This window comes from Sciurus carolinensis, chromosome 2, assembly GCF_902686445.1.
Source record: "Sciurus carolinensis chromosome 2, mSciCar1.2, whole genome shotgun sequence".
In the NCBI taxonomy this organism is placed as follows: domain Eukaryota; kingdom Metazoa; phylum Chordata; class Mammalia; order Rodentia; family Sciuridae; genus Sciurus; species Sciurus carolinensis.
In genome coordinates, this window is record NC_062214.1 from 133,894,297 (window position 1) to 133,920,574 (window position 26,278).

The window sequence follows — 26,278 nt, forward strand, 5'->3', positions numbered from 1 at the left end:
TACACATAACATTAGGAGGCATATAACATCAATTATTAAAAGACTTTTCCAGTTGATTTTGAAATTATAGTCTTTTAATAACATCAAATAAGTGGGAAAGATGTTGTCATTTATATCCAAAGTTGTTAATTCAAGTGTGACCTGTTTATCTATACTTGTTCTAACACAAAGGAATTATAAATTAGACCTTAAAGCATTTCTTAAGATTCTTTTAGTAAGTCTGTGTCTAGCAACAAATTCCTTAAGGTTTTATGGTACATTAATTTTGCCTTTTGTGGTTTCTGACTTTGAAACTAACTTTTATGTGTTATTAAGAACTCGTCATCTTGAAGTAACTGGTCATATAACTGTTCAAAAAGATAAAGCTTGCTGGGCACAGTGGCACATGCCTATAATCCCAGTGATTTGGGAGACTGAGTCAGGAGGATCACAAGTTCAAAGGCAGCCTCAGCAACTTAGGGAGGGCCTAAGCAACTTAGTAGAATGCTATTTCAAAATAAAAAAGGGATGGGAATGTGGCTCAGTGTTTAAGCACCCCCAGATGCAATCCCTGGTACCAAAAAAAAAGTAAAAAACCTAAAGCTACTTGTTTTACCCCACAGCCACTAGAATTTAATCTTCATGAGTATAGAGACCCTTAGCTCCTAAGACAGTGTCTGGCATATAATTAATCCTTAATAAAGTCTTTTAAAATGAATAAAGAAATTTTAATAACAGGGTGTCCTTGTGACATTACACACTGATAATTTTTGTCTATATTTTCCAAATTAGAATTACCATTATTGTTTTTTCTTTTCCTGCAAATACAAAGAATGCATGATCATTGGAAAAGTTAAGAGAATGATACCATTTGTTGCTGTAAGTGTTGCCCTTTACCACCACCATCCCCCACCCCCGTTGGAAGTTTGGTCTTTCGTATTTCAATATCGAGAGATTGTGTGAACCTTTAAGATGTCAACCTATATATGCCCTCAGAAGGGATTAAGAAGTTTTCAGGCTGGGGTTGTGGCTTAGTGGCAGAGCGCTTGCCTAGCATGTGTGAGACACTGGGTTTGATCCTCAGCACCACATTAAAAAAAAAAAAAAAATTAACAAACTTATTTTAAAAAAAAAAAAGGAAGTTGTTTAATTTTCCAGAGAGGATTCTTATAAATGCCTGAGACTGACTTGACCCAGCTCTCTGTGACTTGATATGATGCCTCTTCCCATGCCTTCATGGGATGTAGCTAAGAACTGATGCAGGCACTATGCCTTCGAACCTCCCAAAGTATTATCTAAATAAACCTCTTTATAAAGTTAAGGAACCTCAAATGTTTCATTATAGTAATGAAAGTCTGGCTAATGCATTTGTGCTACAGAGACTTTTCATGATTTTATGTTAACTGAATAATTTTATGTTAATGGAATAATTAGATTAACCATTAAGTTATAGGGTTATAAAAGCATGGGTTTTTGAATGGTTTTATGTTGTGTGATAACAGTGGGTGATAAGGTTATACCGAGTTCAGGATGCTCAGTGGTTGTAAGGAAAAAAGACTATTCTTAGGTGAAAGCTATTTCAAATGCTTTGCTTTAAGTTAGATGGACCCATTTGAAATTGCCATTTTTGTGGTTGACAGATGATGTACATGTATACCACATTTTTTTTAAATGTTGAAATTCCTACAGGAAAAGGAATGTAGTGCAAGGTTCAAGAAGCACTAGTCTTTACTCTTTACTCCCCCATTTGGAATACTTATTTTGATCATGTAGTAATCAAGTTTTACTGAGAGTTTGTTATTTACATTTTAACGTTTAGTGTTATACCTCGGCAGAATACTGTATTTCCCTATATAATCACCACTACCATATAACCATTTCATTGCTTTTTCAGTCCAAAAATTAGTTTATAACCTTCCATCATGTAATTGTCACATGGTATAATTCTCTTCATCATGCTGCATAAACAGTAAAGATAGCAGCAACGTTTGTACCGGTGGCATATGGTTGTGCATTTGTCTTCTCTTGAACTGTGAGCCTAAAATTCTCAGCACACACGCAATTGTCAGTATATTTCTGAAAGCCAACTTGCACGTTTTGTGTAAAATGCTGTAGTACTAAGAATAAATACATCTTGTCGGAGTGGTACCGAGGATGACTTTTCAGATAATGAACCAGTGATAGCTGCACAGAATCTTCAGACACAAATTTTCTAAGTCCATACTTCACAACACTGCAGTAAATTTCCTGAAGGGTAATAAATACTTCAGCTGTAATGCAAAAATCAATAACAACTAATTAGTTAATTTTTTTTTTTTTCCAGAACAGAAAAATGTTCTCTTGACTACCACAAGGAAATGTGTGTCAGTTTGGACTTTTCAATTTTAAAGTATATTAATGAGTATTACATGCATCCTGATCTTTTACCAAAGCCAGTTCACTAATAAATGATTATAAAATAATGCCAGCACAATTTTTTAATCAGACTTTACATAATGGTTATACCCCACTTTTAACACTTGGCTTAAATTCTGCAATAATTATGTGGTGAAATATGGTATATGTGTACTTATTATATCCATTTTATAGAGCAAGAAACAGAGGCCCAGAGAAATTACATACTTATCCAAAGTCACCGAGTTGTATTCTAGCCCATGTACCACTTAGAAGTGATTTTTGATAATCAGAAAGCCCATATACCACTTAAAGGTGGCTTTTGATAATCAGAAGTTTTTAAGAAAAGCAGCTACTACTGTTTCATTTTAACACAATAGAAAAACAGATGAGTTCATAAAGAATAGAACTAAAAAATCACCTGTGATTTTTTTTAAGAGGTTTTTTCTTATAGATTTACTTAGTATAGAATACATGTTTAAATGATATATATAGGTTTTTTTAAAAGGGAAAAATAAGCTTACTGCTTTGTAATATTTTTAATACATAAATAATTTTGTTCTATGTGATTAGGTATCAATCTTTGGAATTATTTTTATGACTTTATTATATTATAACCTATTGATAATTATAGTTATTCAGTAACCTCCTAATTTTGGGCACACATCTCCAAACATTAAATATTCTTGGCAGTTTTACCCTTGTATATCTAGCTATATTTATTTGTATTTTTATTTTCCAGGAAAAATGCCTAAACAAAATTTCTAGGCTTAGCCCCAAGGGATAGCAACCTTGAAGAGAAAGGAAGACATTTAGCACATAAAACAAATGTGAGGCATTTCAGAAGTTTGTTATATATTAAATGGGACAGACTGATGACCTCAGCTTGTTTATCTTGTAACCTTAAGGAAGCCACTTCACCTTTTTAAGCTTGCCTTCTTATCTTTAATAAGTCCTTGTTATTTCAAAAACAAAATGAAATGATGCATATAATACTTACTTTGTAATTTTAATCATATGTAATAAAAGTAACAGTGAAGTATTTGAAAGCTGTGTTATGTCTCAATGATAAAATTTAGTGACTAGAAAGTAGTGACATTTTAGTTCAGTAAGCTAAGGTTATAATAATTTGCATGTCTTCCACTCCCCCCTGCCCCCCCCTGCCAAAAATCCTGTTTTTGGTAAATTGAAAAGAGGAAATATTATCTTTGGTCTTTATTATTCCTGCAGTGACTTTGTGCCTGAAATGTCCAGTGCTAGTGCTAAAAATTCTTGTTTTGTTGATGTTACTTCATCCCTGTCAGTTTTTTTAGCATGTGAAAATCTCACTTCACTCAGTTTGATGTGAAGTTCCATTAGTTCCATTAGATCACTAAGAACAATATGAATATATTAACTTGGGCCATGTTTTAACACTCAGCTGCCTATTAAGCTATATAGACAGGGGCAGTATATTTTATGTCTTGTATCACACATGCATATTCTAATAACAGCATTTAAGAAACATTAAATCTGCAGGGTGTGGTGGCACAGGTCTGTAATCCCAGAGGCTTGGGAGGTTGAGGCAGGAGGATCACGAGTTCAAAACCAGTCTCAGCAAAAGCGAGGCACTAAGCAACTCAGTGAGACCCTGTCTCTAAATAAAATACAAAATAGGCCTGGGGATGTGCACTAGTGGTTGAGTGCCCCCATGTGTTCAATCCCCAGTACCCCTCCCCCAAAAGAGAAAAAGAAACATTAAATCCTATTTCAAATAAAAACATGTAGTATGTCTCTATGTAGCCGTATTTCTTTTGCTGCCATTTAGGTACATCTTTTAAGTAGTTGAATAATTTATAGCCATCTCATTTATTTAGTTTTTGTCATTTATACATATTTGATTTATATTTTCTTTGTTGCCTGGGCCATCACATTTTAGAACAATAACTCCCAGACCTTCTTTTCTTGTATCTCAGGTTTTACTGCATTCCAAACTTTGTACTGAATGTTTCTAGTTAAATGTGATGTTTTAGAATTTAAGATTAAAGTACAACTCTCCTTCCCCCAAACCAGTTTCTTTTCTTAGTTTTCCTCTTTTCTCATAAACCAATTTCATTCTCCTAGTTGCTTGGGCTCTGATATCTCATCAATCTGACTTTTTCACTTATTGTGCCCACATACCATTAATTGCTAATCCTTGCCCATTCTTAGCAAATTTTGTCTTGCGTCCGTTTTTTACAGGGTCATTACCACATTAAGATCTGTTATATTTTATTTAATTATTCCTTTCAATCCACTTGTCTCCCTAATCCAGTCTCCTACTTAAAACTGTTGAGTGTGTAAAAGAAAATACCTAACTTTTATAGCCCAAGACTTGAAGTTTTATTTGTTTAAATTATTGTGGTTACAAATCAACAAATCCCAAGTGCAAAGAAACACATTTAACTGGAACGAAGGGTGACCTATAACAAAAGTAGCTAATCTAGTGAATTAGGACTTGGCAGTGTGCTCCTCTATTCCTGTGTCATTCTTTTCTGTCTCTAGACTCACCTTGTCTGTTCACAGGGTCTAAGTTCTAACCACATGCTGAACCTAACCAGACATACTTGAATCCCAGTTTTAGATTTCCAGAGGGAGAATTCGATGAGTACCACCACGTAATAACCATGTTCACGTGGTTCTTCATTTTATATTCTCAAACAATTATTTAATTTAATTTCCATAATTGACCAATGCAGAATATCTTTTACTTTGTTTAAATGCACTTTGAATTTGACATTTTTCTTAAGATACAGTTTTTACTTAAGGCTGCTGTTTACCCATATACTTCACTCTGTCGTCTTTATAGTAAGCAATAAGAATGTCCTTTTAATTCAGTAGGATCTACCTTAAACTTATAAACTAATAATTCTTGAACTCCCCCTGGTGGACTTCAAAAATTTTTGAGGTAAAAGTCACATAACATAAAATTAACATGTAAAGTATACAGTTAGTGGCATTTAGTATATTCATAATGTTTAACAGTTGCCTCTATTTAGATCCCTATTTAGATCCAAAAGGAAATTATCCCAAAAGGAAATCCTGAACCCACTAATCATTCACAACTCCCACAGCCCCAGTAATCACCAGTCTCCTTTCTGACTCTGTGGATTTGCCTATTCTGAGTATTTATATGCCAAAGTCACAAAATAGGACCTTTTGTGGTGGACTCTTTTACTTCACTTAACACTTTTGAGATTCTTCTTCATTGTATCAGGTATCATTATATTATTGCTTCCTCTAGCCAAGTAATATTTCATTTTATGACTGTACCACATTTTGTTTATCCATATTTATCCACTGGTGGGTATTTGAATTATTTCTGCTTTTTGGCACTTGTGAATAGTGCTGCATGAACATTTTTTGTACAGGTCTATTTGAGTACTTGTTTTGAGTTCTTTAGGGCAGAAGACTAGGAGTGGAATTGCTGGGTTATATGGTAATTCTATGTTGAGCTTTTTCAGGAACTACTCAACTATTTTCCATAACAGCTGTACTGTTTAACATTTCTGTCAGCAATGTAATAAGAGGGTTATAGTTTCTTTGTGTCCTTACCAACACTTGCTATTCCATTTTTTAATTATAACTATCCTTAATGTGAAGTGATAACCTCATTGTGTATTTTTATTTGCATTTTCATGATGACTAGTGGTGTTGAAGATCTTTTCATGTACTTCTTGGCCACTTGTATATCTTCGGAGAAATTTCTTTTTAAGTTTTTTGCCTTTATAAATTGGGTTGTCTTTATCCTATTGAGTGGTAAGAGTTCTTATAGATTCTGGGTAGGCCCTTATTAGATAAATGATTTGCAAATATTTTCTTTCAATCTGTAGACTCTTTCATTTCCTTCCTTCCTTTCTTTTTTTTTTTTTTTCCCCTGCCTTTTTGGTAGTATCGGGGATTGACCCAGCGCCCCATGCAAGTGTTCTACCTCTAGGTGATACCCAATCCTTTATATCATATTTTGAGATGGAGTCTTGCTAAGTTGCTCATATAGGTCTCAAGCTTGAGATTCTCCTGCCTCAATCTCCTGAGTAACTGGGATTACAGGCATGTACTACTGTGGTTTGATAAAAGTTTTAAATGTTGATCTGATGATATGGCTCAGTGGTAGAGCGCTTGCTGGGCACGTGTGAGGCACTGGGTTTGCTCCTAAGCACCACATAAAAATAAATAAAATAAAGGTCTTGTGTCCTTCTACAACTAAAAAAAACATACATTTTTATTCTAATTAATTATACATTGCAGCAGAATGCATTTTGACTCATTGTACACAAATGAAGCACAACTTTTCATTTCTTTGGTTATACACAATGCAGAGTCACACCATTCATGCAATCATACACATACTAGGGTAATAATACTAAAAATATTTTTTTAAAAATTTTAATTGTTAATGAAGTCCAGTTCATCTTTTTTTTAAATTTTGTTGATCATGCTATTGGTATCATGTATAAGAATCTGTTGCCTAATTCAAAATCATTAAGATTTATCACTGCGTACCCTTTATCTGTTTTTATGGTGTTAGTGCTTACATTAAGATAATTTTTTTATATAGTGAGATAGGGATCTAAATTCATTTTTTTGCATGTTGATATCCAGCTGTCCAAGTACCATTTGTTGAAAAGATTATCCCTTCCTAATTAAGTGGTCTCGACACTGTTAATAAAAATAATTGGCCATAGATGAGTGGACTCACAGTTGTTTTCCACTGATATATGTATGTTAGGTTTTTGCTGGTACTGGTTGAGCATCTCTTACCAAAAAATTCTTAAGACCAGAGGTGTTTTGGATTTCAAATTTTTGATATTTTGGCATTTTTGCATATACAGGATGAGATATCTTGGGGATGGACTCTGAGTCTAAACACAAAATTCATTTGTTTATATACAACTTAACACAGATAATTTGAAGACAATTTTATATAGAATGTTTTTCTTGTGCCTGTATTTTAACTACAACCCATCACATGAGTTCAGATGTGGAATTTTCCACTTGCAGCATCATGTCAGTGCCCTCAAAACACCAGGTGTTAGCATACAGATTGGGAATGTTCAACCTATAGTAAGTTTTGAAATCATAAAAATGTGGAATCCACCAGTTTGCCCCCACCCACCAATATTCCTTTGGCTAAAGGGTTCCCTGCAGTTCAATGAATTTGATGATCTGCTTTTGTTTTTCTGAAAAAACAAAAGATTTAGAGATTGCATTGAATCTGTGTATTAGTTTGGGTTATACTACCACTTAATATTTCATCTTCCAAGCCACAAAATGCAGGAAGGCTTTTATTTATTTATATCTTCTTTAGTTGTCTTTCAATACTAATTTGTAGTTTAAAGTATACATGCTTTTATATCTTCTTGGTCAAATTTATTCCTCAGTATTTTGTTCTTTTGGATGCTGTATCTGGAGTTATTTTCTTGATTTCATCTTCAGATTGCCCACTAATAATGTCTAAGAGTACAACTGATTTTTCTGTTGAACTTGTATCCTGCAACTTTGCTGAATTCTTGAATTAAACGTACTAGTATTTTTGTGAATTCTTTAGAATTTCCTTTTGTAAGTCATGTTATGTGTAAATAGGAATCATTTTTACTTTATTCCTTTACGAGATAAATGTCCTTGGTTTCTTTTCCTGTCCATTTCTTCAGGTGAGAACTCCAGGGTAGAATTTCATGGAAACAGCAGAACAGACATATTTGTCCTGTTCTTGACCTTAGAAGTTTTCATTCTATCACCATATTTTACTACAGCTGACATGAATGTGATACTGGCTGTGGATTTTTCATAAACAGCTTTTATCATGTTGAAAAAGACCCCTTCAATTCCTAGTCTAAATATTTTTTTATCACAAAAGGGTTTATTCTGTTAATGTGGTCTGTTACATTAATTGATTTCCAAAAGTTGAACTTGCCTTCCTTGGATAAATCCTACTTGATCATGATGTCTAATCTTCATAATATGCTGCTTGATTTGTTTTACTAGTATTCTGTTGAACGGTTGCATAATACTTGTAGGGTATATGGGGCTATAGTTTTCTTCTCTGGTGGTTTATCTGGCTTTGGTATTAGGGTAATATTGGCCTCTTAACATGAGCTAGAAAGTTTTCTTTTTAACAATTTGAGATCAATTATTAATAGTTCTTTTAAGGATTTGATATAATTTATCAGTGAAGCCAGTGGTCCTGAGCTTTGCTTTGTTCCAGTTTTTTAATCACAGCATCAACCTCATTATTTCTGTTCGTGGGTTAGTTGAGGCTTTTTATTTGTTCTTGAACCAGTTTTGGTAATTTTTATGTTTCCAAAAATTTGCCCGTTTTATTTAGATTATCTAATTTATTGACTTACAGTGGTTCATAATACTCTCTTTTTAACCTTTTTATTTCTGTATTTTCAGTAGTAATATCACTGCTTTCATTTGATTTTAGAAATAGAAGTCTCCCCCCACCAACCCTATCTTTTCCTCAAAGAACCAGTTTTTGGAGATGTTGATTCTGATGCTTTTCTGCTTCGTATTTTGTTTATTCTGATTTATATGCCTTCATTTTGCTAGCTTTGGGTTTAGCTTGCTCTCTTTTTTTTAGTTCCTTAAAATTAACTTAACGTTAGAGTCAAGTTTTTGTTAGTCTGTGTTGTGCTGGGGATTGAACACAGGGCAACATACATGCTAAGCACACATTCTACTGAGCTACAGCTACAGCCTGAGATATTTTTTAATGTAAATGTTTACAGCTACAGAATTTCTCTAAACACTGCTGTTGCCTGATTCCATAGGTTTTCCTTTTTATTCATCTTAAGAGTATTTTTTTCTTGGTTTCTTCCATTTGAACAGTATTTATTATGTGACTAAAAAATGCTTGGTAAGGGGCTTTGTTGAATAGCTGGTTTTTTTTAGTTTCTGAAGTATGTTTACATGGCACTGCAGCTTTTGTTAGTAGTATAAAATCCTAAAAACTAAGGATGGCTTCAATAGTTTTTTCTAATTTCATTTGTAATCTCTTCTTTGATCCATTGACTCTTTAAGATAGTGTTAACTTCCATGTTTGTGAAATTTTTATTGCTGATTTATAATTTCATATTTTTGTGATCAAAGAACATACTCTGTATTATTTCAGACCTTTTAAGTTTATTTAGACTTGATTTGTGATCTAATGTGTGGTTTGTCCTAGAGAATGTTTCCTGTGCACTTGAAGAGAATGCATATTGCGCTGCTGTTGTGTTTTTTTGTTGTTGTTGTTTTGTTGTTGTTGTTGTTTTTGGTAACCAAAGGAAAAACATTTAATGTGCAATTTGTATACAAGCCATATAAGTAAAAGTAATCAACACATACAGATGCATTTTCATATTCAGTTGGTGAAAGATCGTTCTTCATAAAAACTCAATGATGAGCTTCAGTGACCTATAGTCATTGGCAGAAAGCTAATAAAAAACTGTAATGGATAGCAAATGTTCACAAAGACCTGATCTGGGTGAATCTACTGACCAACTTTAACATAACAAAAAAGACAATCAGGTATCATGTGCCATCTGATGAGGTGTGAGCGGAAGCATTCTTCAGATATCAAACAATCCTGTCCAGCCTCTACAACTGCATAGGAAACCCAGGAGCTGGGATTGATAGGTCACTTGGTGACCTATCAGCGCATTCCAGTATGTATAAGACTTTTTTTTTTTTTTTTTAATTTTTTAAAGACTGCATTTTGATTCATTGTACACAAATAGGGTACATCATTTCATTTCTTTGGTTGTACATGTAGATTCATACCATTTGTGTAATCATACATGTACATAGGGTAATGATGTCTGTCTCATTCCACCATTTTTCATACCCCCCCCCATTTCCTTTTACATAATCCAAAGTTCCTCCATTCTTTTCTCACTTGCCACATCCCCCACCCCCATTATATATCATTCTCCACTTATCAGGGAAAAATTCGGCCTTTGGTTTTTTGGACTCGGCATATTTCACTTAACATGATATTCTCCAGTTCCATCCATTTATTTGCAAATGCCATAATAATATTATTCTTTGTGACTGAATAATATTCCATTTTGTATATATACCACAGTTTCTTTATCCCTTCATCTGTTGAAGGGTATCTAGGTTGGTTCCACAATCTAGCTATTGTGAACTGAGCTGCTGTAAACATTGATGTGACTGTGTTACTGTAGTATGCTAATTTTAAGTCCTTTGAGTATAAACCGAGAAGTGGGATAACTGGGTTAAAAGGTGGGTCCATTCCAAGTTTTCTGAGGATTCTCCACACTGCTTTCCAGAGTGGCTGCACCAGTTTGCAACTCTACCAGGAATGTATGCATGTGTGCCTTTTTCCCCACATCCACGCCAAATTATTGTTTGTGTTCTTGATCATAGCCATTCTAATTAGAGTAAGATGAAATCTTGAGTTGTTTTAATTTGCATTTCTCTAATTATTAGAGATGTTGGAACACTTTTTCATATATTTATTAATTGCCTGTATGTCTTCTGTAAAGTGTCCAGTTCCTTAGCCCATTTATTGATTGAGTTTGTATTTTTGGTGTACAGTTTTGTAAGTTCTTTATAAATTTTGGAGATAAGTGCTCTATCTGAAGTATGTGTGGAAAAGATTTTCTCCCACTTTGTAGGCTCTCTCTTCATGTTCTTGATTGTATCCTTTGCTGAGAAAAAACTTTTTAGTTTTAGTCCATCCCATTTATTGATTCTTGCTTTGATTTCTTGTGCTTAAGGAGTCTAGTTGAGGAAGTCTGATCCTAAGCCAACATGATGAAGATTCGGGCCTACTTTGTCTTCGATTAGGTGCAGGGTCTCTGGTCTAATTCCTAAAGTTCTTGATCCATTTTGAGTTGAGTTTTGTGCAGGTGAGAGATAGAGGTTTAATTTCATTTTACAAAAATATGGAACACTTCACAAATTTGCATGTCATCCTTGCGCAGGAGCCATGCTAATCTTCTCTGTATTGTTCCAATTTTAGTATATGTGCTGCTGAAGCAAGCACTACCGTGCTGTTGTTGGGTGAAGTTTTCAGTGTATTTGGTCTAGTCAGTTTTTTGTGTTACTCAAGTTTTCCATTTCCTTGGTGATCTTTGTGTAGTTGTTTTATTCATTATTGCAGTATACTATTAAGTTGAACTTTGGTTCTCTTCATTTTTGCTTCACATAATACAGAACACTAAGTATGTATGTTTATAATTAATATCTTCTTGGATTCCCTCTGTTAAGGGATAATGTCATTCTGTATCAGTTTTTGTCTTAAAGTCTACTTTTTATGTATTTTAGTTGTAGGTAGACACAATACCTTAATTTTATTTTTATGTGGTGCTGAGGATTGAACCCAAAGCCTCACGAGTGCTAGGCAAGCACTCTACCACTGAGCCACAACCCCAGTCCCTTAAAGTCTACTTTTTCTGATACTAGAATAGCCACCCCAGTTGTCATTTTGTTATTGTTTGCATGGAATATATTTTCCACCCATTCACTTATTCGTAGTTTGGTATATTGTCCAGGCTGGCTGGCCTAAGTAATCCTCCTGCTTCAGCCTTCCAAGTAGCTGGGACTACAGGTACTTGCCACCATCCCAAGCCTTCCAAACTTTTATATTTAACATGTTGGTGTCTTTGATTCTGTAATGAGTATCTTGTAGACTGCATGTAAACTAAAAATATGAATCACTTTTGTACTTTGTCCATTCTACCAATCTCGTCTTAGTAAAGACAGAGTTTAGTTTCTTAATAATAACCCTGGGGATTAGAATTAATATTTTAACTTTTTAATGATTGTTTTAATTAAACTCAGTTTAGTTACAAAAGTATACAAAACTCCTGTTCCTTTGCAGCTCTCTCTCTGACCCCTTAATGTTATTTTCACAAATTGCATCTTTATATATTATGTACCTGTTAACATAAATTTGTAACTATCATTTTTTACATTCATTTTTCAAGTCATACCACAACAAAATGTCATAAATCAAAAATGAAATATTACTGGCTTATATGCTTATCTTTCTTTACCTTTTTTTTAAAATTTTTTTTGGTTTTTGTATAAAATTGAAATTACAACTGCTTCATTGCAGTTTAGAGGACTTCTTTCAAGTAGTGATGAACTCTCTCAGTTCTTTTTCTCTGAAAATGTTTTAATTTCTCTTCCAGTTTTGAAGTTTTTCCAGGTGGAAGAATTTTTGATAGGTGTTTTTTGTTTTCTTTTAGCACCTTAAATATATCCTCCCATTGCCTTCTGACTTCCATCATTTCCAAAAATAAATAGGAATAACAGTGTTACTCAAGATTGCTTGTATGTGACAGCCTTTTCTTTTCTCTCTTGTATCTTCATTCTTTTCTTTTTGCTTCTTAGACTGGATGATTTCAGTTCACCAAGCTTTGATTCTTTGTTCTGCCTGCTCAGATATGCTGTTGAACCTCTGTAGTGAATTTTTCATTTCATTTATAGTACTTTTCATCTTCAGAATTTCTTTTTGGGGTCTTTAAAAAAATAATTTGTGACTTTATTGGTGTTCTCTGTTCATTGAATGATTGTTCTCTGGGTTTCATTTTTGTGAATTTTTAAAACAGTTGATTTAAAGTCTTTGGTAAGTGCAGTGGTTGGACTGCCAAATGAACATTTTTATTAATTTCTTCTTTTTCCCTTGCAATGGACAGTACTTTGCGTGCCTCCTAATTTGGGGTGTAAATAAGTTGTTTTGAACCTTATAATATGGCAACTTTGGAAATCAGATTCTTCCCCCTCATTGTTTTTCGCTACTTGTTGGTTATGTTTGCTTGTTCAGCAGCTTCTCAAGATTACTGTTGTAAAGTCTGAATTCTTTGTTATTTGTTGCCACTGAAATCTCTTTCATTAGTTGAGCGTTTTGATAGTTTCTTTAAATGCCTGGAGCCACAAGAAAGAAAATACTAAGCCTTGTGATTGAAACAAAGGCAAGCCCTTCCACTCTGGAGGCCACGAGGCCACCGGACAGGTTAAAATCCACAACCAAGGTTCTTTCTGAATAAGATCCTTATTGCTTCCTCTGGCACTTGCAGCCTACACTTGGCTCATGGTTGTTACCATTCTGGGGTTTGAAAGATGATAAATGGGTAATTTAAAGCTTCATGCTTCAATCTTCACCAAGACTTCCTGTGGTTGTAGGGTTATTTTAACTAGATTCTAGAGTTCTGCAGAAGATAATTGTAAATCTTTTGGCCACTTACAAATAATTTTTGTGAAAGGAGCGGGCTTAGGAATTCCCTTCATCACTTCTGATAGCATTACTCCACAAGAAGGTATTATTGTACCATATGGATTATTTATTCGTCTTGTTTCTACTCCATCCTTCGTATTTCAACCTGAAAATACACAGAAATAGGCAATGAGTATGTTAGCAACTCAAATAGAACTTAGATTACTTTAAATCTTCAGTTATTTATAATATTGTGATGTACTCATGAGCTGATGACCTTAGTTAATGACCTTTCCAAATGAATTTTTTAAATGATATTTGGTTAAAGGTAATATAAATTTTCAAACTTTTATATTTAATTTTGGTATATTGGGATACAGTGTTGATCCCCTTATTGATTAGCTGCTCAGGATAGAAACTTTGGGTGATTTAAGTCCAACTAAAATTTGAGTAGTTCATATCTAAATAATTTGATTTTTTTTTGTTTGTTTTGTTTTTTCAAGTCAGTTTTATTAATGAGTGCAAGGCAAGATTTTAACATGGAGGGCTGGGGATATAGCTCAGTTGGTAGAGTGCTTGCCTCACATGCACAAGGCCCTGGGTTCAATCCCCAGCACCGCAAAAAAAAAAAAAAAAAAAAAAAAAGATTTTAACATGGAGATTAAATACCTTATACTATTCATTGAACAAATACCACTAATCTTTTATCACTATGTGTAAGAATTTCTTCCAATTGAGATTATTGATGTTTGGGGGCATTTAAGTCTTTGTCATTTGAGTTTGTCTTATGCCTTCTGGGATGTTTGGCAACATCCCTGGTACCTGCCTACTAGATGACAGTAGCTCCCCTCCTCCAGTTTTGACAACCAAAAATACTTCTAGGTGTTGCCAAGTATTTCCTGAGGTGTAATATGTCACCCAGCTGAAAACAACTAAGAATGAACCAGAGGACTCTGAGAAGGACACTGCTATTCCCTTTAAGACTTCACTGCTCAGTAGAAGAATGTGTTCTATTTTAGTACAATCCAGAAAATATTAAGTAGTAAAGAATTATAGATAAAGTGCTATCAGAATGTAAGGAAGAAAAATAGCTTCTAATTGGCATTGGGAAACTTTGGTCAATGAGGTAGGTGTTTTAGCTGGGTTCCGAAGACCTGGAATAAGGAGAATTAATTTCATGAAAGAATTTATTCACAAAGGCAAGACAAATTTTATCTAGAGAACAAAGTTATAGGTTGTTTGGGGGTAGCACATAGGTAATATAAATAAATGAAAGAAGTAGAAGGAAAACAGTACGTTGGAACTAGACTTCAAAAGAACTAGGCATTAAGTCAATAGGCATTGGGGAGATTATATGTTCTTGAGAGAAATATTTCCTGTCTGGTATTAGAATGCCTGAAACAGAAAAATATAAAATATTAGCCATTTTTCCTTTTTCTTTTTTTTTTTTAAACTATTAGAGATACAACTACTAGGAGATAACATAAGACACTTTTATAAGAAATTGGCTTAAGTGATTATGCAGTATTGTTTAGGTAAGTCCAGAATCAGAAGGTGAGTGATCAGGAAATGCAGACTGGCAACTCTTAAGCAAAGAACTAATACTTTTATCCACAGCTGGAGTTCTTCCTGGGGGAACCTTACTTTTGTTCTTAATGCTTTTTAACTGATAAAATCAGGCCTACCCATATTATTGGTGATGATCTCAACTGATTATAGATGTTGATCACAACAAAAGACCTTCATAGCAAAATCTAATTCATGTTTGATTGAATAACTGGCTATTATGACTAGAAAAGTTCACACACAGAACTAACCATTATATTATCTATAATTAGCAAAGTATGTTAAAAATAAGCATATTTTAATTTTATTTTATAGATAGATCAGTGAACTGCCCAGTTTGAAACTAAATTGTTTGGATTTCTACCAGTTTTCAGATAAGAACTAAGTATAAAACTGAGTAACGTTTTTTGTAACTTGTTTTCTATAATTTCATGCTCATAGAAAGTTGCAGTGCTAACATAAGAAGTTCCCATACATTTTTATTTTGCCCCATTGCTATATACATATGTGTACATTCCATCCATTTGAGAGTTAAGTTTAAGACATCAGGCACTTTATTCCACTGTGTAAGTTTTTTTCCTGAATATTCTTGTATAGAACCACAGTCATGAATGTGTATTTGCATTCTTTACATCTGTATCTTTTATGTATATTAAAAACTGAGTTTATGCTAATATCTCCAATTTTGATAAAACACCACAAAGTACATTTTAATTCTCATTTCCCTTTTTTAATTAGTTGTTTTAGCCATTGACAAATGCTAGGTTACTTATTGTCCCACAAGTCCCTAAAGTCTTATTTTTCTTAGTCTGATTTTTTTCTGTTATTTAGATTGGTAATCTGTGTTGATAAATCTTCAAGTTCATTTATTTTCTTTGTCATCTCTGTCCTGCTCTTAAGCCCATTCCAGTGAGTTTTTTTTCTGTTACTGTCTTTGTTCTGAATTTGCCATTTAGTTCTTCTTTTTACCTTGTTTCTTTTCTGAAACTCTTTCTTTTTCATGTTTCCAGTGTGTTCACAATTGTTCATTGAAGTATTTTATAATGGCTACCCTAAAATCCACATCACATAATAATAGAATAATAGAGATTTTTCTTGGGTTTTCATATAATGAGTAATTTTTGTGTTATTATTATATCCTGGTCATTTTGGATATTATGAGACTTTGGATCTTATTTAAATCTTCTATTTTAGTAGGCCCTACACTGAATTCAGCAGGGGACAAACCTGTCAGGTGTTGAAAGTTCCAAGTCTCCACTTTGTATCCCTTCCCCATGATGGGGAAGATAGGGCATCTAGGACCTCTGGGTGTTAGTAGAAGTTTAGGCTCTCCATTCAGCCTCTACTGACTCTGAAGAAAGATAAGGAACTCCTTGTTATGAATGATCAAGGGTGAAAGTCTGTAGTCTCCCCAGTAGACCTCCACTGATTGACAAGGGTAAAGAGAATGATCTCAATGTTTTGCTTTAGAATGGGACCATTAATGTCAAAAAGATTTTGTCTTATTCTTCTGTACCTTTCCAGATTTTTTTTTTTTTTTTAACTAGAAAGAGCAAACTTTTCTTGTTGGTGTGTTTTTTTGTTGTTGTTATTTTTTTTAATTGTTGTTTAGTTTGGGGTCAAGGGTTATTGGCGCTCATTGGTGTTTCTGGGCTGCTGGCCTCTCCGTTGCCCTGTCCAAGACACACAAGAGGCATAAAGTAAATACAGAAACTTCCTATACTGTCATTCTTAAAGGTCTATGATCATAAGCCAGTCCACCTTTGCTCTACTATGAAGGGTTTTTTTTTGTTTGTTTGTTTTGTTTTTGGTACTGAGGATTGAACTCACAGGTACTTTATCACTGAGCTATATCTCCAGCCTTTTTAAATTTCAAGACAGGGTCTCACTAAGTTGTTTATGGTCTTGCTAAAGTTCCTGAGGCTGGCTTTGAACTTGCAATCCTTCTGCCTTAGCCTCTGGAGTTGCTGGGATTATGGTGTGTGCCTCTGTGCCCAGCAAGAATCTTTGCTTTTTTTTTTTTTTTTTTTAAACATATTGTGTTCAGGGTTTTAAGCTGCAATTAGAAGAATAGAGAAAATTTTGTCTACTGACTTTGTTCAGAAATGGATATACTGAATGATTTTAAATAGAAATCAGTTCATTAAAAACTTAAAGATAAAATACTCAAAATATTTTATTATTAAAAATATTTTATCATCGTGTTCTGGTAAATCACTAAGTACATAATATTAAGTATATTCTTTGTTGTGTATGTGTTTTTAAAGACATGAATATTTCTTTGTTCTTTTAGGGTTATGTACTGAAGGACTTTACCGTGTTAGCGGAAACAAAACTGATCAAGACAACATTCAAAAGCAGTTTGATCAAGGTAAGAAGATAATTGTGTACAAATACAATCATTATTATTTTCCTTATTGGAGTATCATGGTGGGAATATTTGTATTTGAAAACTTCTTAAGGAAATGCATATTTAGTGGAGGGAGTTTCAAAGTGGGACTAGAAGTATTAAATAGAATAGATGCCATAGTAAAGGTACAGGAGAGCAGGCAAAAGTCTGTTGTTTTTACCCTAGCAAGAAAATTATTATTTTAGAAACTTTTGTTATTGTTAAGGAGCTGACTAGTAGAGACTTAGGCAGTTGAAGATAAAAAAAATTTAAAATACATTTAAAGGAGAAGATGAAAACAATAAGCAGTAGGTCAAGAAAATACAGTAATAATTTTTTTTTTTAATGGAAATAGGAAGACAGAACAGGAGCTGTAAGAAAGGAGATACTGAAAAAGAAGGTCTTCAGTATTGAAACAGTCTTTCATAGGCCCAATGGAATGAATAAGTAAAGTTATAGATTTTGTTCCAGTAATAACGAAAGTCTATGTCATATTCTGAGATTGCAGGGAATAGTATAAAATAAATTGGGGGGGACAAGATTAGATATTTTATAGCTACTCTACTCTGTTTCTTCTAATAGTTCATATTCTTAATTCAGTAAGCTATCTCACAAATAAAAGATTATGATCAGAGTTCATAAATCCATCACCAGAATTAGAAAAGTAATAAATTGACTTATGAGACATCAGCATATTTGTATATCAAAGATAATCCAATGTAAATGTTGCTGGGGGGGGTCATTGATATTTACCATTATTACAGCTGAATACCCTTTCTCCTCATAAGTAAATTAAGTTAAAAAAAAAAAATATGAAAACCCAAAGTACTAGGGGGACCACAAGTGAATATTTTTAATGGTATTGGATTAGGGAAGTTCCTAAACTTGATTTGAAAACTAGAAAGTGTGAACCAAAGTAATGTAGACTGAACTACTTAAAATGTAAAAATTCTGTATGAGAATACAGATAAAACATAAAGCTGGGTACAGTGGAACACGCCTGTAGTCCCAACTGTCAGCTGAGGCAGGAGGACTGCAAGTTGGAGACCATCCTTGGCAACTTAGGAGACCGTCTCAAAGTAATGAATGAAGTGGTAGCAGCACTCTTCAATCCTAGTACCACAAGCAAAACAAAAACTGTGAAACTCAAACACAAAGTATCTTAGTGATGGTGTTGGAATACCAGTGCTAGGTTAAGCATTTATATCAGAAGAAAGTCACCAGTAAATACTTGAATATATGTTTAGCTTCTACCAATGATTTAAAAAAAAAAAAAAATTATTGAAAGTTTACGTTATTAGAGTGGAAGACTGTATGATAGAGTGTAGGCAGACAAGTATCATATTTACTATTGAGTACCTTTTAAGGGCAAATTGTGAATATCAGTTAAAATCAAGGTAGCTTTACTAGAGAAATTCTGCTTTTAGCAGTTGATGTTACAGAAGCCTTTTCACAAGCCTACCCGGGCATTTGTTGCAGCGTTTTTTGGTAATTAAAAAGAAAAAAAAAAAAAAAAAAAAAAAAAAAGTGGTAGGGGACCAGGAATGGTGATACATGCCTGTAATCTCAACTTCTCCCAAGGATTAGTCAGATGAATAGCCAGTTTGAGGCCAGCCTGGGCAATTTAGTGAGACCTTATCTCAAAGTTTTATAAAGGATTGGGATGTAGCTCAATTAGAGCACTTGGCCTAGTATGTGTGAGGCACTACGTTTCAATCCCCAGTACTGCCTAATAAAAAGAGCAGGAGAACCACTGGTGTATCTGTAAGTGTAAAATACTTAATAACCATGTAAAATAATTTGTTTGTTAAAAATAGCAAAATATCAGTCATTTAGTGGCATGTATGTGTACAGAAATACATGATTTGCCAAAGACTATTGTGTAGTCGTATAGTCCATTTAAAAAAAAATATTAAGAGAAATTGTTTAGACTTTATAATATCAAACTGATAAAATTTCATATCCAGTAATGAAAGCAGAGTAGTAGTTAATACCAAGGCTCCTGGATTCAATTTCATGGTTTTGTTTTCTGTCTTACCACCTACTGTCTTTGTGTTCCATGAAAGTTAATCTTTCTAAATTTCAAATTCCTCATCTCTATAGTGGAGGTGACAAGAGTGAGCATGAAAATAATGAGATAATGCGTGTGAAGAATTTTCTGTGCTAGGTATGTTCATTGGGTAGCTATTATTATCCAATGAATGTAGCCTAAGGAAATAAGCTTTCATACATGAACGAAAGTATTTAGCAGAGCATCTTTTTAATACTTTTAAATGAAATAAATCAATCAAAATGCTCAGTAATAAAATATCATAAGTTGATCAATCTTATAAAATTGTTTTTGTAGAGCAAGATGTTAACAGTTGGAGATTCTCGGCTAAGAATATGTTATTTCTTAGAACTATTCTGAAAACTTGTGCAGATTTGCAGTGATACAATTAAATGTTACCCAGAAAAAGCAAAAGTTTTTAAAAGTTGCTTGTGAAATTTTTATAATCTTTAATAATGTTTTAAAAATGAAATCTAATATAAAATGGACAAATGTTTAGGCAGTTATTTTTTTTTAATGAACAGAAAAGAGCTGAAAGGCAACATGGCTGTAAAACATAAGCAGTTATTGTTTCTAGGTGATGGGGATAATTATTTTCTTTTTGCTGATCCATATTTTTACATTTCAGTAACTTGTTACAAAAAATTAACCTTATGAAAACACCCTTAGTATATTCCACTCTTATTTTTTAAGTTGTAACCTCACTTATGACTACTTAAATTTAAACTTCATATGAAAATCTTAAATATAAAGTTAAAAGGTTCAAATTAGAATTTATGTACATAATTCCTCTAAGTATGTAAAGTTCTTTGATATATTGATAAACCTAACAGCACTTTTTATTAACAACGGAAAGTGCTTCTTGCTTGGTTCTCTTTTTCCTGATCTATACAGTTTGTCAGTATCTAAAGAAAAGTGGCTAATGAGAAATAATCAGTTAAAATTTTTATTTTTGTTTTATAGATCATAATATCAGTCTAGTCTCAATGGAAGTAACAGTAAATGCTGTAGCTGGAGCTCTTAAAGCTTTTTTTGCAGATCTTCCAGATCCTTTAATTCCATATTCCCTTCATCCAGAGCTATTGGAAGCAGCAAGTGAGTATAAACTTCTTCTTCATTTTTCCTGTTTTGTTTTGTTTTGAGAAAGATGCCGATGGCAGTCTTCAGACATTGATTGCTAAGTATTAAAAATCAAATCATACACTAAAATACATAACTATAAAAGTTAACCTTACTAGAACTCTGGTTCTTCAAGGTGTTTTCTTCTAAACTGAAATAAAATCAGAATCCCCAGGAATGGCACCTAGGAATATTTAGTTTTAGTTAGCCTCTCAGATTACTTAAATGCTACTCAAAGTTCATTACATGTACTAAAAATCTGTGGTTTATGTTTTTAATTCAAACTCAGAGGCACTGTAACAATATTAAATACTTCAAATGAATAGATATGTAAAGTACTTCAGTAAAATATTAACCTGTGTGTGGTCTGCACACATAAAGTGTATACACATTTAAAACATTTTTTTAAATCAAGGAAATTAACTTTGTCTTCATATTTTAAGTAATTTTTGGAAAAGGTAAAGCAGGAACATGTGGTACTTAATTCCTACTTTGATATCAAATCATTCAGATGTTTCCAGTAAGCCAGTTCTCATTTATCTGGAAAATGAGGCATCATTTGGGCATCAAGTAACCTACTACTTGAGTTACATTAACAGCTAAAATTTGTCTTTTCTAAATGTTTCTTTTTAATATTTCCTTTTTATTGGTAGTTATCAAGTTCTTTTAAGTGAGACTATTTCATTATAGTTTCGATTATATGAAAGCGATTTCACTTTTTTAGAGAATTAAAAATCACTTTAGTATAGTCTCACAAAGTATAGTTGCCTTATACGTGATCATGTAATGCTTGTAAATGAAGAAACGGGTTCAGCTGATAGCTTAGATCTTCTTATTTTTTTTTACCATAACTTTCCTACTTAAGGACATTTTCAGGAATTGTTCAGAAGCAAAATGAGATACATGAGAATTTGTTAGTATTTAGTTATATTACCATGATAATATGGTTTTTGTATTGGTCTCCAAAATGAAAAAACAATAACAAAAAAGCAATCTCTTATCTTCCATTTTTCACAGGACCACATTTCAGTTACCCTGTTTTATAATTTACATATATTTCAAGAATAATTATCTTAAAATGCTTATACTACCTATAAATGACCATTTTTAATAAGTAGATTATGAGTGTGTATAGACAACTATGACCCAAGGGCCATTTTCAGAATATTACAACAAAATAAAAAGAAAATCTCATTACATATTAAAGATATGCATAATTCAGATTGCAAAAGTTTTATTGGAAGATGGCCAATATTCATTTGTTATATCATTTATTACTGCTTTTGTGCTTCATCTGGAGGGTTGAATGGTTGTACCACAAAGCCTGAAATATTTATGATATATAGCATCAATATTAAGAGACTAGAAGATTTGTAAGGAATTAGTTAATTCTGAATCAGTATCTAGTTATATAAATTACCTGGGTAAATTGCTAATATACCATTTCCCATTTTATCAGTGCTGAGTCACTTTGATCTTTGATGAATAGCTTTACTTATAAAAAGGCTATAGCAATAGTTGATTATTTGAATAGGTAATGTCAGTTGAAGTAATTTCTTAATTTAGATAATTAAGCAAGTTCTTAAGCACTTTTTTATTTACCCTATCCAAACAGGTAAAACACATTCTTAATTGTTTTTTAATACTAAGTGTTCACAGGAAGCTTTAGCAAGTATTTTTAAATATGTGGGTTTCACACAAAATTTTACTACCTTTACAGAAATCCCAGATAAAGCAGAACGTCTTCATGCCTTGAAAGAAATTGTTAAGAAATTTCATCCTGTAAACTATGATGTATTCAGATATGTAATAACACATCTAAACAGGTATTTTTGTTTTGTTTTTGAAAGTAAAATAAAATGCACTATTCATTTAAAAAATGTAAGCTTTGTAAATTGGATAATTGTAGATTTTATTAAAGGAATGCAAACTAAACATGATTGGTTTTTCTATAATGGTTGTCTATATTTTCCTATTAATATCTAAAACCATATGGTTATTTTTGTACATGAAATAATTACATGAATACTGAGTACGATCAGTATATTTTCTTCTCCTGCTTGTTCCTTACTATTTCTGATAAATCATGATTTTATTTATAAAGTGACCATCATATAATTAACTAAATCAGTCTATTTGTAGTTGGAAGAATTGAGGCCCAAAGAGGAAATTATATTCCCCAAATCATATAACTAATAAGTGACAAATTTTATGCCTAGAATCTAATTCTTAAAAGTTTTGATTTGTTTCTTCTATCATACTATGTTGCTGTTATATATTTTTCTTATTTTAAGTATTCCATATGGTGTTTTTTTTTTTTTTTTTTTTGTACATGGGGTTGAACCTAGGGACACTTAATCACTATGCCACATCCTCAGCCCTTTTTGTTGTATTTTTTAAAATTTTGAGACAGGGTCTTGCTAAGTTGCTTAGAGTCTCACTAAGTTGCTAAGGCTGCTTGGAACTTGAGGTTCTCCTGCCTTGGCTTCCTGAGCTGCTGGGATTTACAGACATGTACCACTGCACCCACCAATACAGTGAAATTTTATAAAAAATTAACCTGTTACCTCAAGTGCTGGGCACTAATCCTTATAGTAATATCTCTAAATGTTAACATTTATCATAGTTTCAAGTTTTTGCTTTTTTTCTGAAAAGATGATATTCCCCAAAACATTCATTAAATGAAAGGTAATAATGTGTTAATAGTTAAAAGCTTAGTCTTGCAGAATCAAACTGGTGTCAGTATAAAATGTGTCTATTCTATGACCTTGGGGAAATTACTTTTTCTTGCTAAGTCTTGATTTTCTGAACTATAAAGTGGGAAAAATGATATTTCACAAAGTTGTTCTGAGAACTAAATGTGATTGTTAGTTTTTGTACTAATTTTTTTCTAAGTTTACTCTTCATAATGTTTTCTACTGGTATTTTTATGAATTGCAGAACTAGGGGTGTAGGTCAATGGTGGAGTGCTTGCCTAGCATGTGTGAGGCCCTGGGTTTGATCCCCAGCACTGCAATTAGTCAATAACTGCAGGGTTGGGGGGACTTTTTTAACTAAATAATATCAAGGCCTCTGCAAAGTGCATTTTACTCTATACTTCTTAAAAGAAGTTTAAAGTTTATTATTGCTATTAGTGTGTAGAGTAAAATTGTATTAACATTTCTTATAACCCTCTTCACAAATCTTTCATACCAACACGTATAGCATTGTAGTGTACTTAACAGTTTCTTGTTTTGACTAGTACAGTACTGTAAGGAGTGGTTGGTAGAATGATAACAGTGTATTTAGATATTATAGCAGACTTTACCTAACTCACATGAAGTATAGAAGTATTTTATGAATATACTACTGTTTTAATGAAATGAAAATACAACTTCCATTAAAAGATTAGGGAATACTGGGTGCAGTGATGCACTCCTTTAATCCCAGCATCTCAGAAGGCTGAGGTAGGAGGATCACAAGTTTCAGCAATTTAACAAGACCCTGGCTTAAAATAAAAAAGAAAAAGGCTAGGAAGGTAGCTCAGTGATAAAGCACTCCTGGGTTTAATCAGTTGCACTACCTAAAACAAAAACAAAAAAGATGAAGAAAATGAGGGCAGAAGACAAAGAATAGTTAAAGAATAACAGTGCTAGCCCTTCATCATAATTAACTTAAATATTTACTGTGTTCCAGAACTGTGGTTTTGGCTCTGGTGATATGACGGTTAACACAGCCAAAAAGTACCTTTGATACATTAAGGAACAGCCTAGAACTGTATGATTAGAACAGAGTAAGAATGGTCAAAGAGAGAGGTCAGCAAGGAATATATAGTGCAGAGTTATATAGGGCAGTACTATTCAGAGTGTAGCCCATTGACTTTGGTCTCAAAATGTTTTAATGACAAGTTAGCAATTTTTCAGAATGTAAATCACACATATCTAATTACCATATTGAGTTTAACTGATTTTTTTTTTCTTTAAGAGATGAGGCCTCTCTTCCTTTATGAAAGCAGTATTGCATGAATTTGCATTCTCTTAATGAATGATGTGGCGATCCACCAGGGTAGAGCAAAGAAATAACACAATCAGACTTAAATTTTAAAACGAATGTTTGACTAGACTATAATTGGATAAGGCCCTCTTTGTGCCAGATACTCTCAAAGTACTAGGGACATATTAGTGAGCAAAACAAAATAGCTACATATTTCATGGAGCTTACTTTCTAGTAAAGGAGAAAATAAATCAGAGGTGATTGAAAAGTTGCTATAGTTACAAAATTAATCTATGGAATTATTCTTTGGTTATATCCTCTTTGACTGTCCACATCCACTGAGTGTCAAATGAGATTTTTCTAATTTTCTTTTTTCCCATTTGCTTTCCCTTGCCACTACTTAGTTACTATTTCTTATGTAGGGACCTCTAGGGTGGTTGTAGTTGAGCTCTTTCCCTGCCAAGTTTCCCTACTAATTTTTCCTTGTTTCCAATGCCAGAATGATCTTTTTTTCTAAAACATCTTTTTGTAAAAATCCCTTGTGATTTAATAGCATTTTTATTTTCTTAGGATAAAATCTACACTTTTTAACACTGGGTGGTTCTGACTTCTTCAGTTGTATCTCCTTTCCTTTTCCCATAGACATCACTTAATTAAGCTCTGTTGTATTTTAACTAATAGCAATTAGTTAAATTAATATAAAAGTATCAATTTGTATCTAGTTTCTCATTACATCTTGACCTGACTGCCTCACTTGTTCCTAAAATGTGATCCCCAAAACAGTAGCATCAGCATCACCTGGGTACTTGTTAGGAATTCACATAACTAGGCCCCATCCCAGACATAATGAATCAGAAACTTCAGGTACTCCCCAGCAGTATGTTTTAATAAAACTTCCAAAAGATTCCAATACACGCTATAGCTAACAATCACTGTTTTCACTGAAATTCCCTTCCTTCCCACCATTCTTCCCATGTTCATCATGTTTAACTTAACTCAGATATTACCTCTTAACAGAAGCTTTGCTTGACCACTCTCATTTCTAAATGATTTAATACCTTTGTACTTTTTGACCTGATATACATACTCGTGACATCTTTCAACTTTATAAGTATTTCCACAACCTAGCACTTTTCCTATTACATAAAAACACTATATTGTATCTGCTATACCTACCATCTTTTAACACAGACTATATTTATTTTTAGGCCACATATTTTACCTCAGATGAACAACTTTTATTTGGGGGTTTCTTTTGGTTTACATCTAAAGGATTTTTTATTTTCATATTTAAAATTTTTACCTGCTATCCTACATGCTTCTGGACTGTTATTTTATGTATGAATTAATAAGGTTAGATAAACTCCAAAGATCCTTCCCAATTTAATAATTTTGAGTTCTGGCCCAAGATTTGCCTCTTAAATTTCTTGCTTATTAAAATGATAGAAGTGTTTGCCTCCATATTTAAAGAAATGGCTTAATATTATATATGATCATTTGTAAATTATTATTAAATCATAAGAAATCTAAGGTAGAATGTGTTACGAACTGAATGTTGTCTTTCAGATGAAGTTTCTACAATATACTATATTTAATGATTTAAAAGATTGTTTTATGAAAC

At 32.9% G+C, this 26,278-nt stretch overlaps 1 protein-coding gene and 1 non-coding gene across 4 annotated transcripts in view; one reads left to right on the top strand and one right to left on the bottom strand.

Annotated features, from left to right (window-relative positions):
* Positions 1–26,278, top strand: part of Arhgap5 (Rho GTPase activating protein 5) — a 77,788-nt gene that overhangs the window by 47,917 nt on the left and 3,593 nt on the right. For all 3 annotated transcript variants that reach the window (XM_047539146.1, XM_047539145.1, XM_047539144.1), the window contains 3 exons: positions 17,421–17,498; positions 20,530–20,661; positions 22,406–22,511. In XM_047539146.1, the coding sequence (XP_047395102.1) occupies positions 17,421–17,498; positions 20,530–20,661; positions 22,406–22,511 (316 nt within the window). The remainder of the gene's footprint in view (positions 1–17,420; positions 17,499–20,529; positions 20,662–22,405; positions 22,512–26,278) is intronic.
* Positions 11,280–11,386, bottom strand: LOC124978324 (U6 spliceosomal RNA). Its single transcript, XR_007107362.1, has one exon. It is a non-coding gene; the product is annotated as a U6 spliceosomal RNA (small nuclear RNA).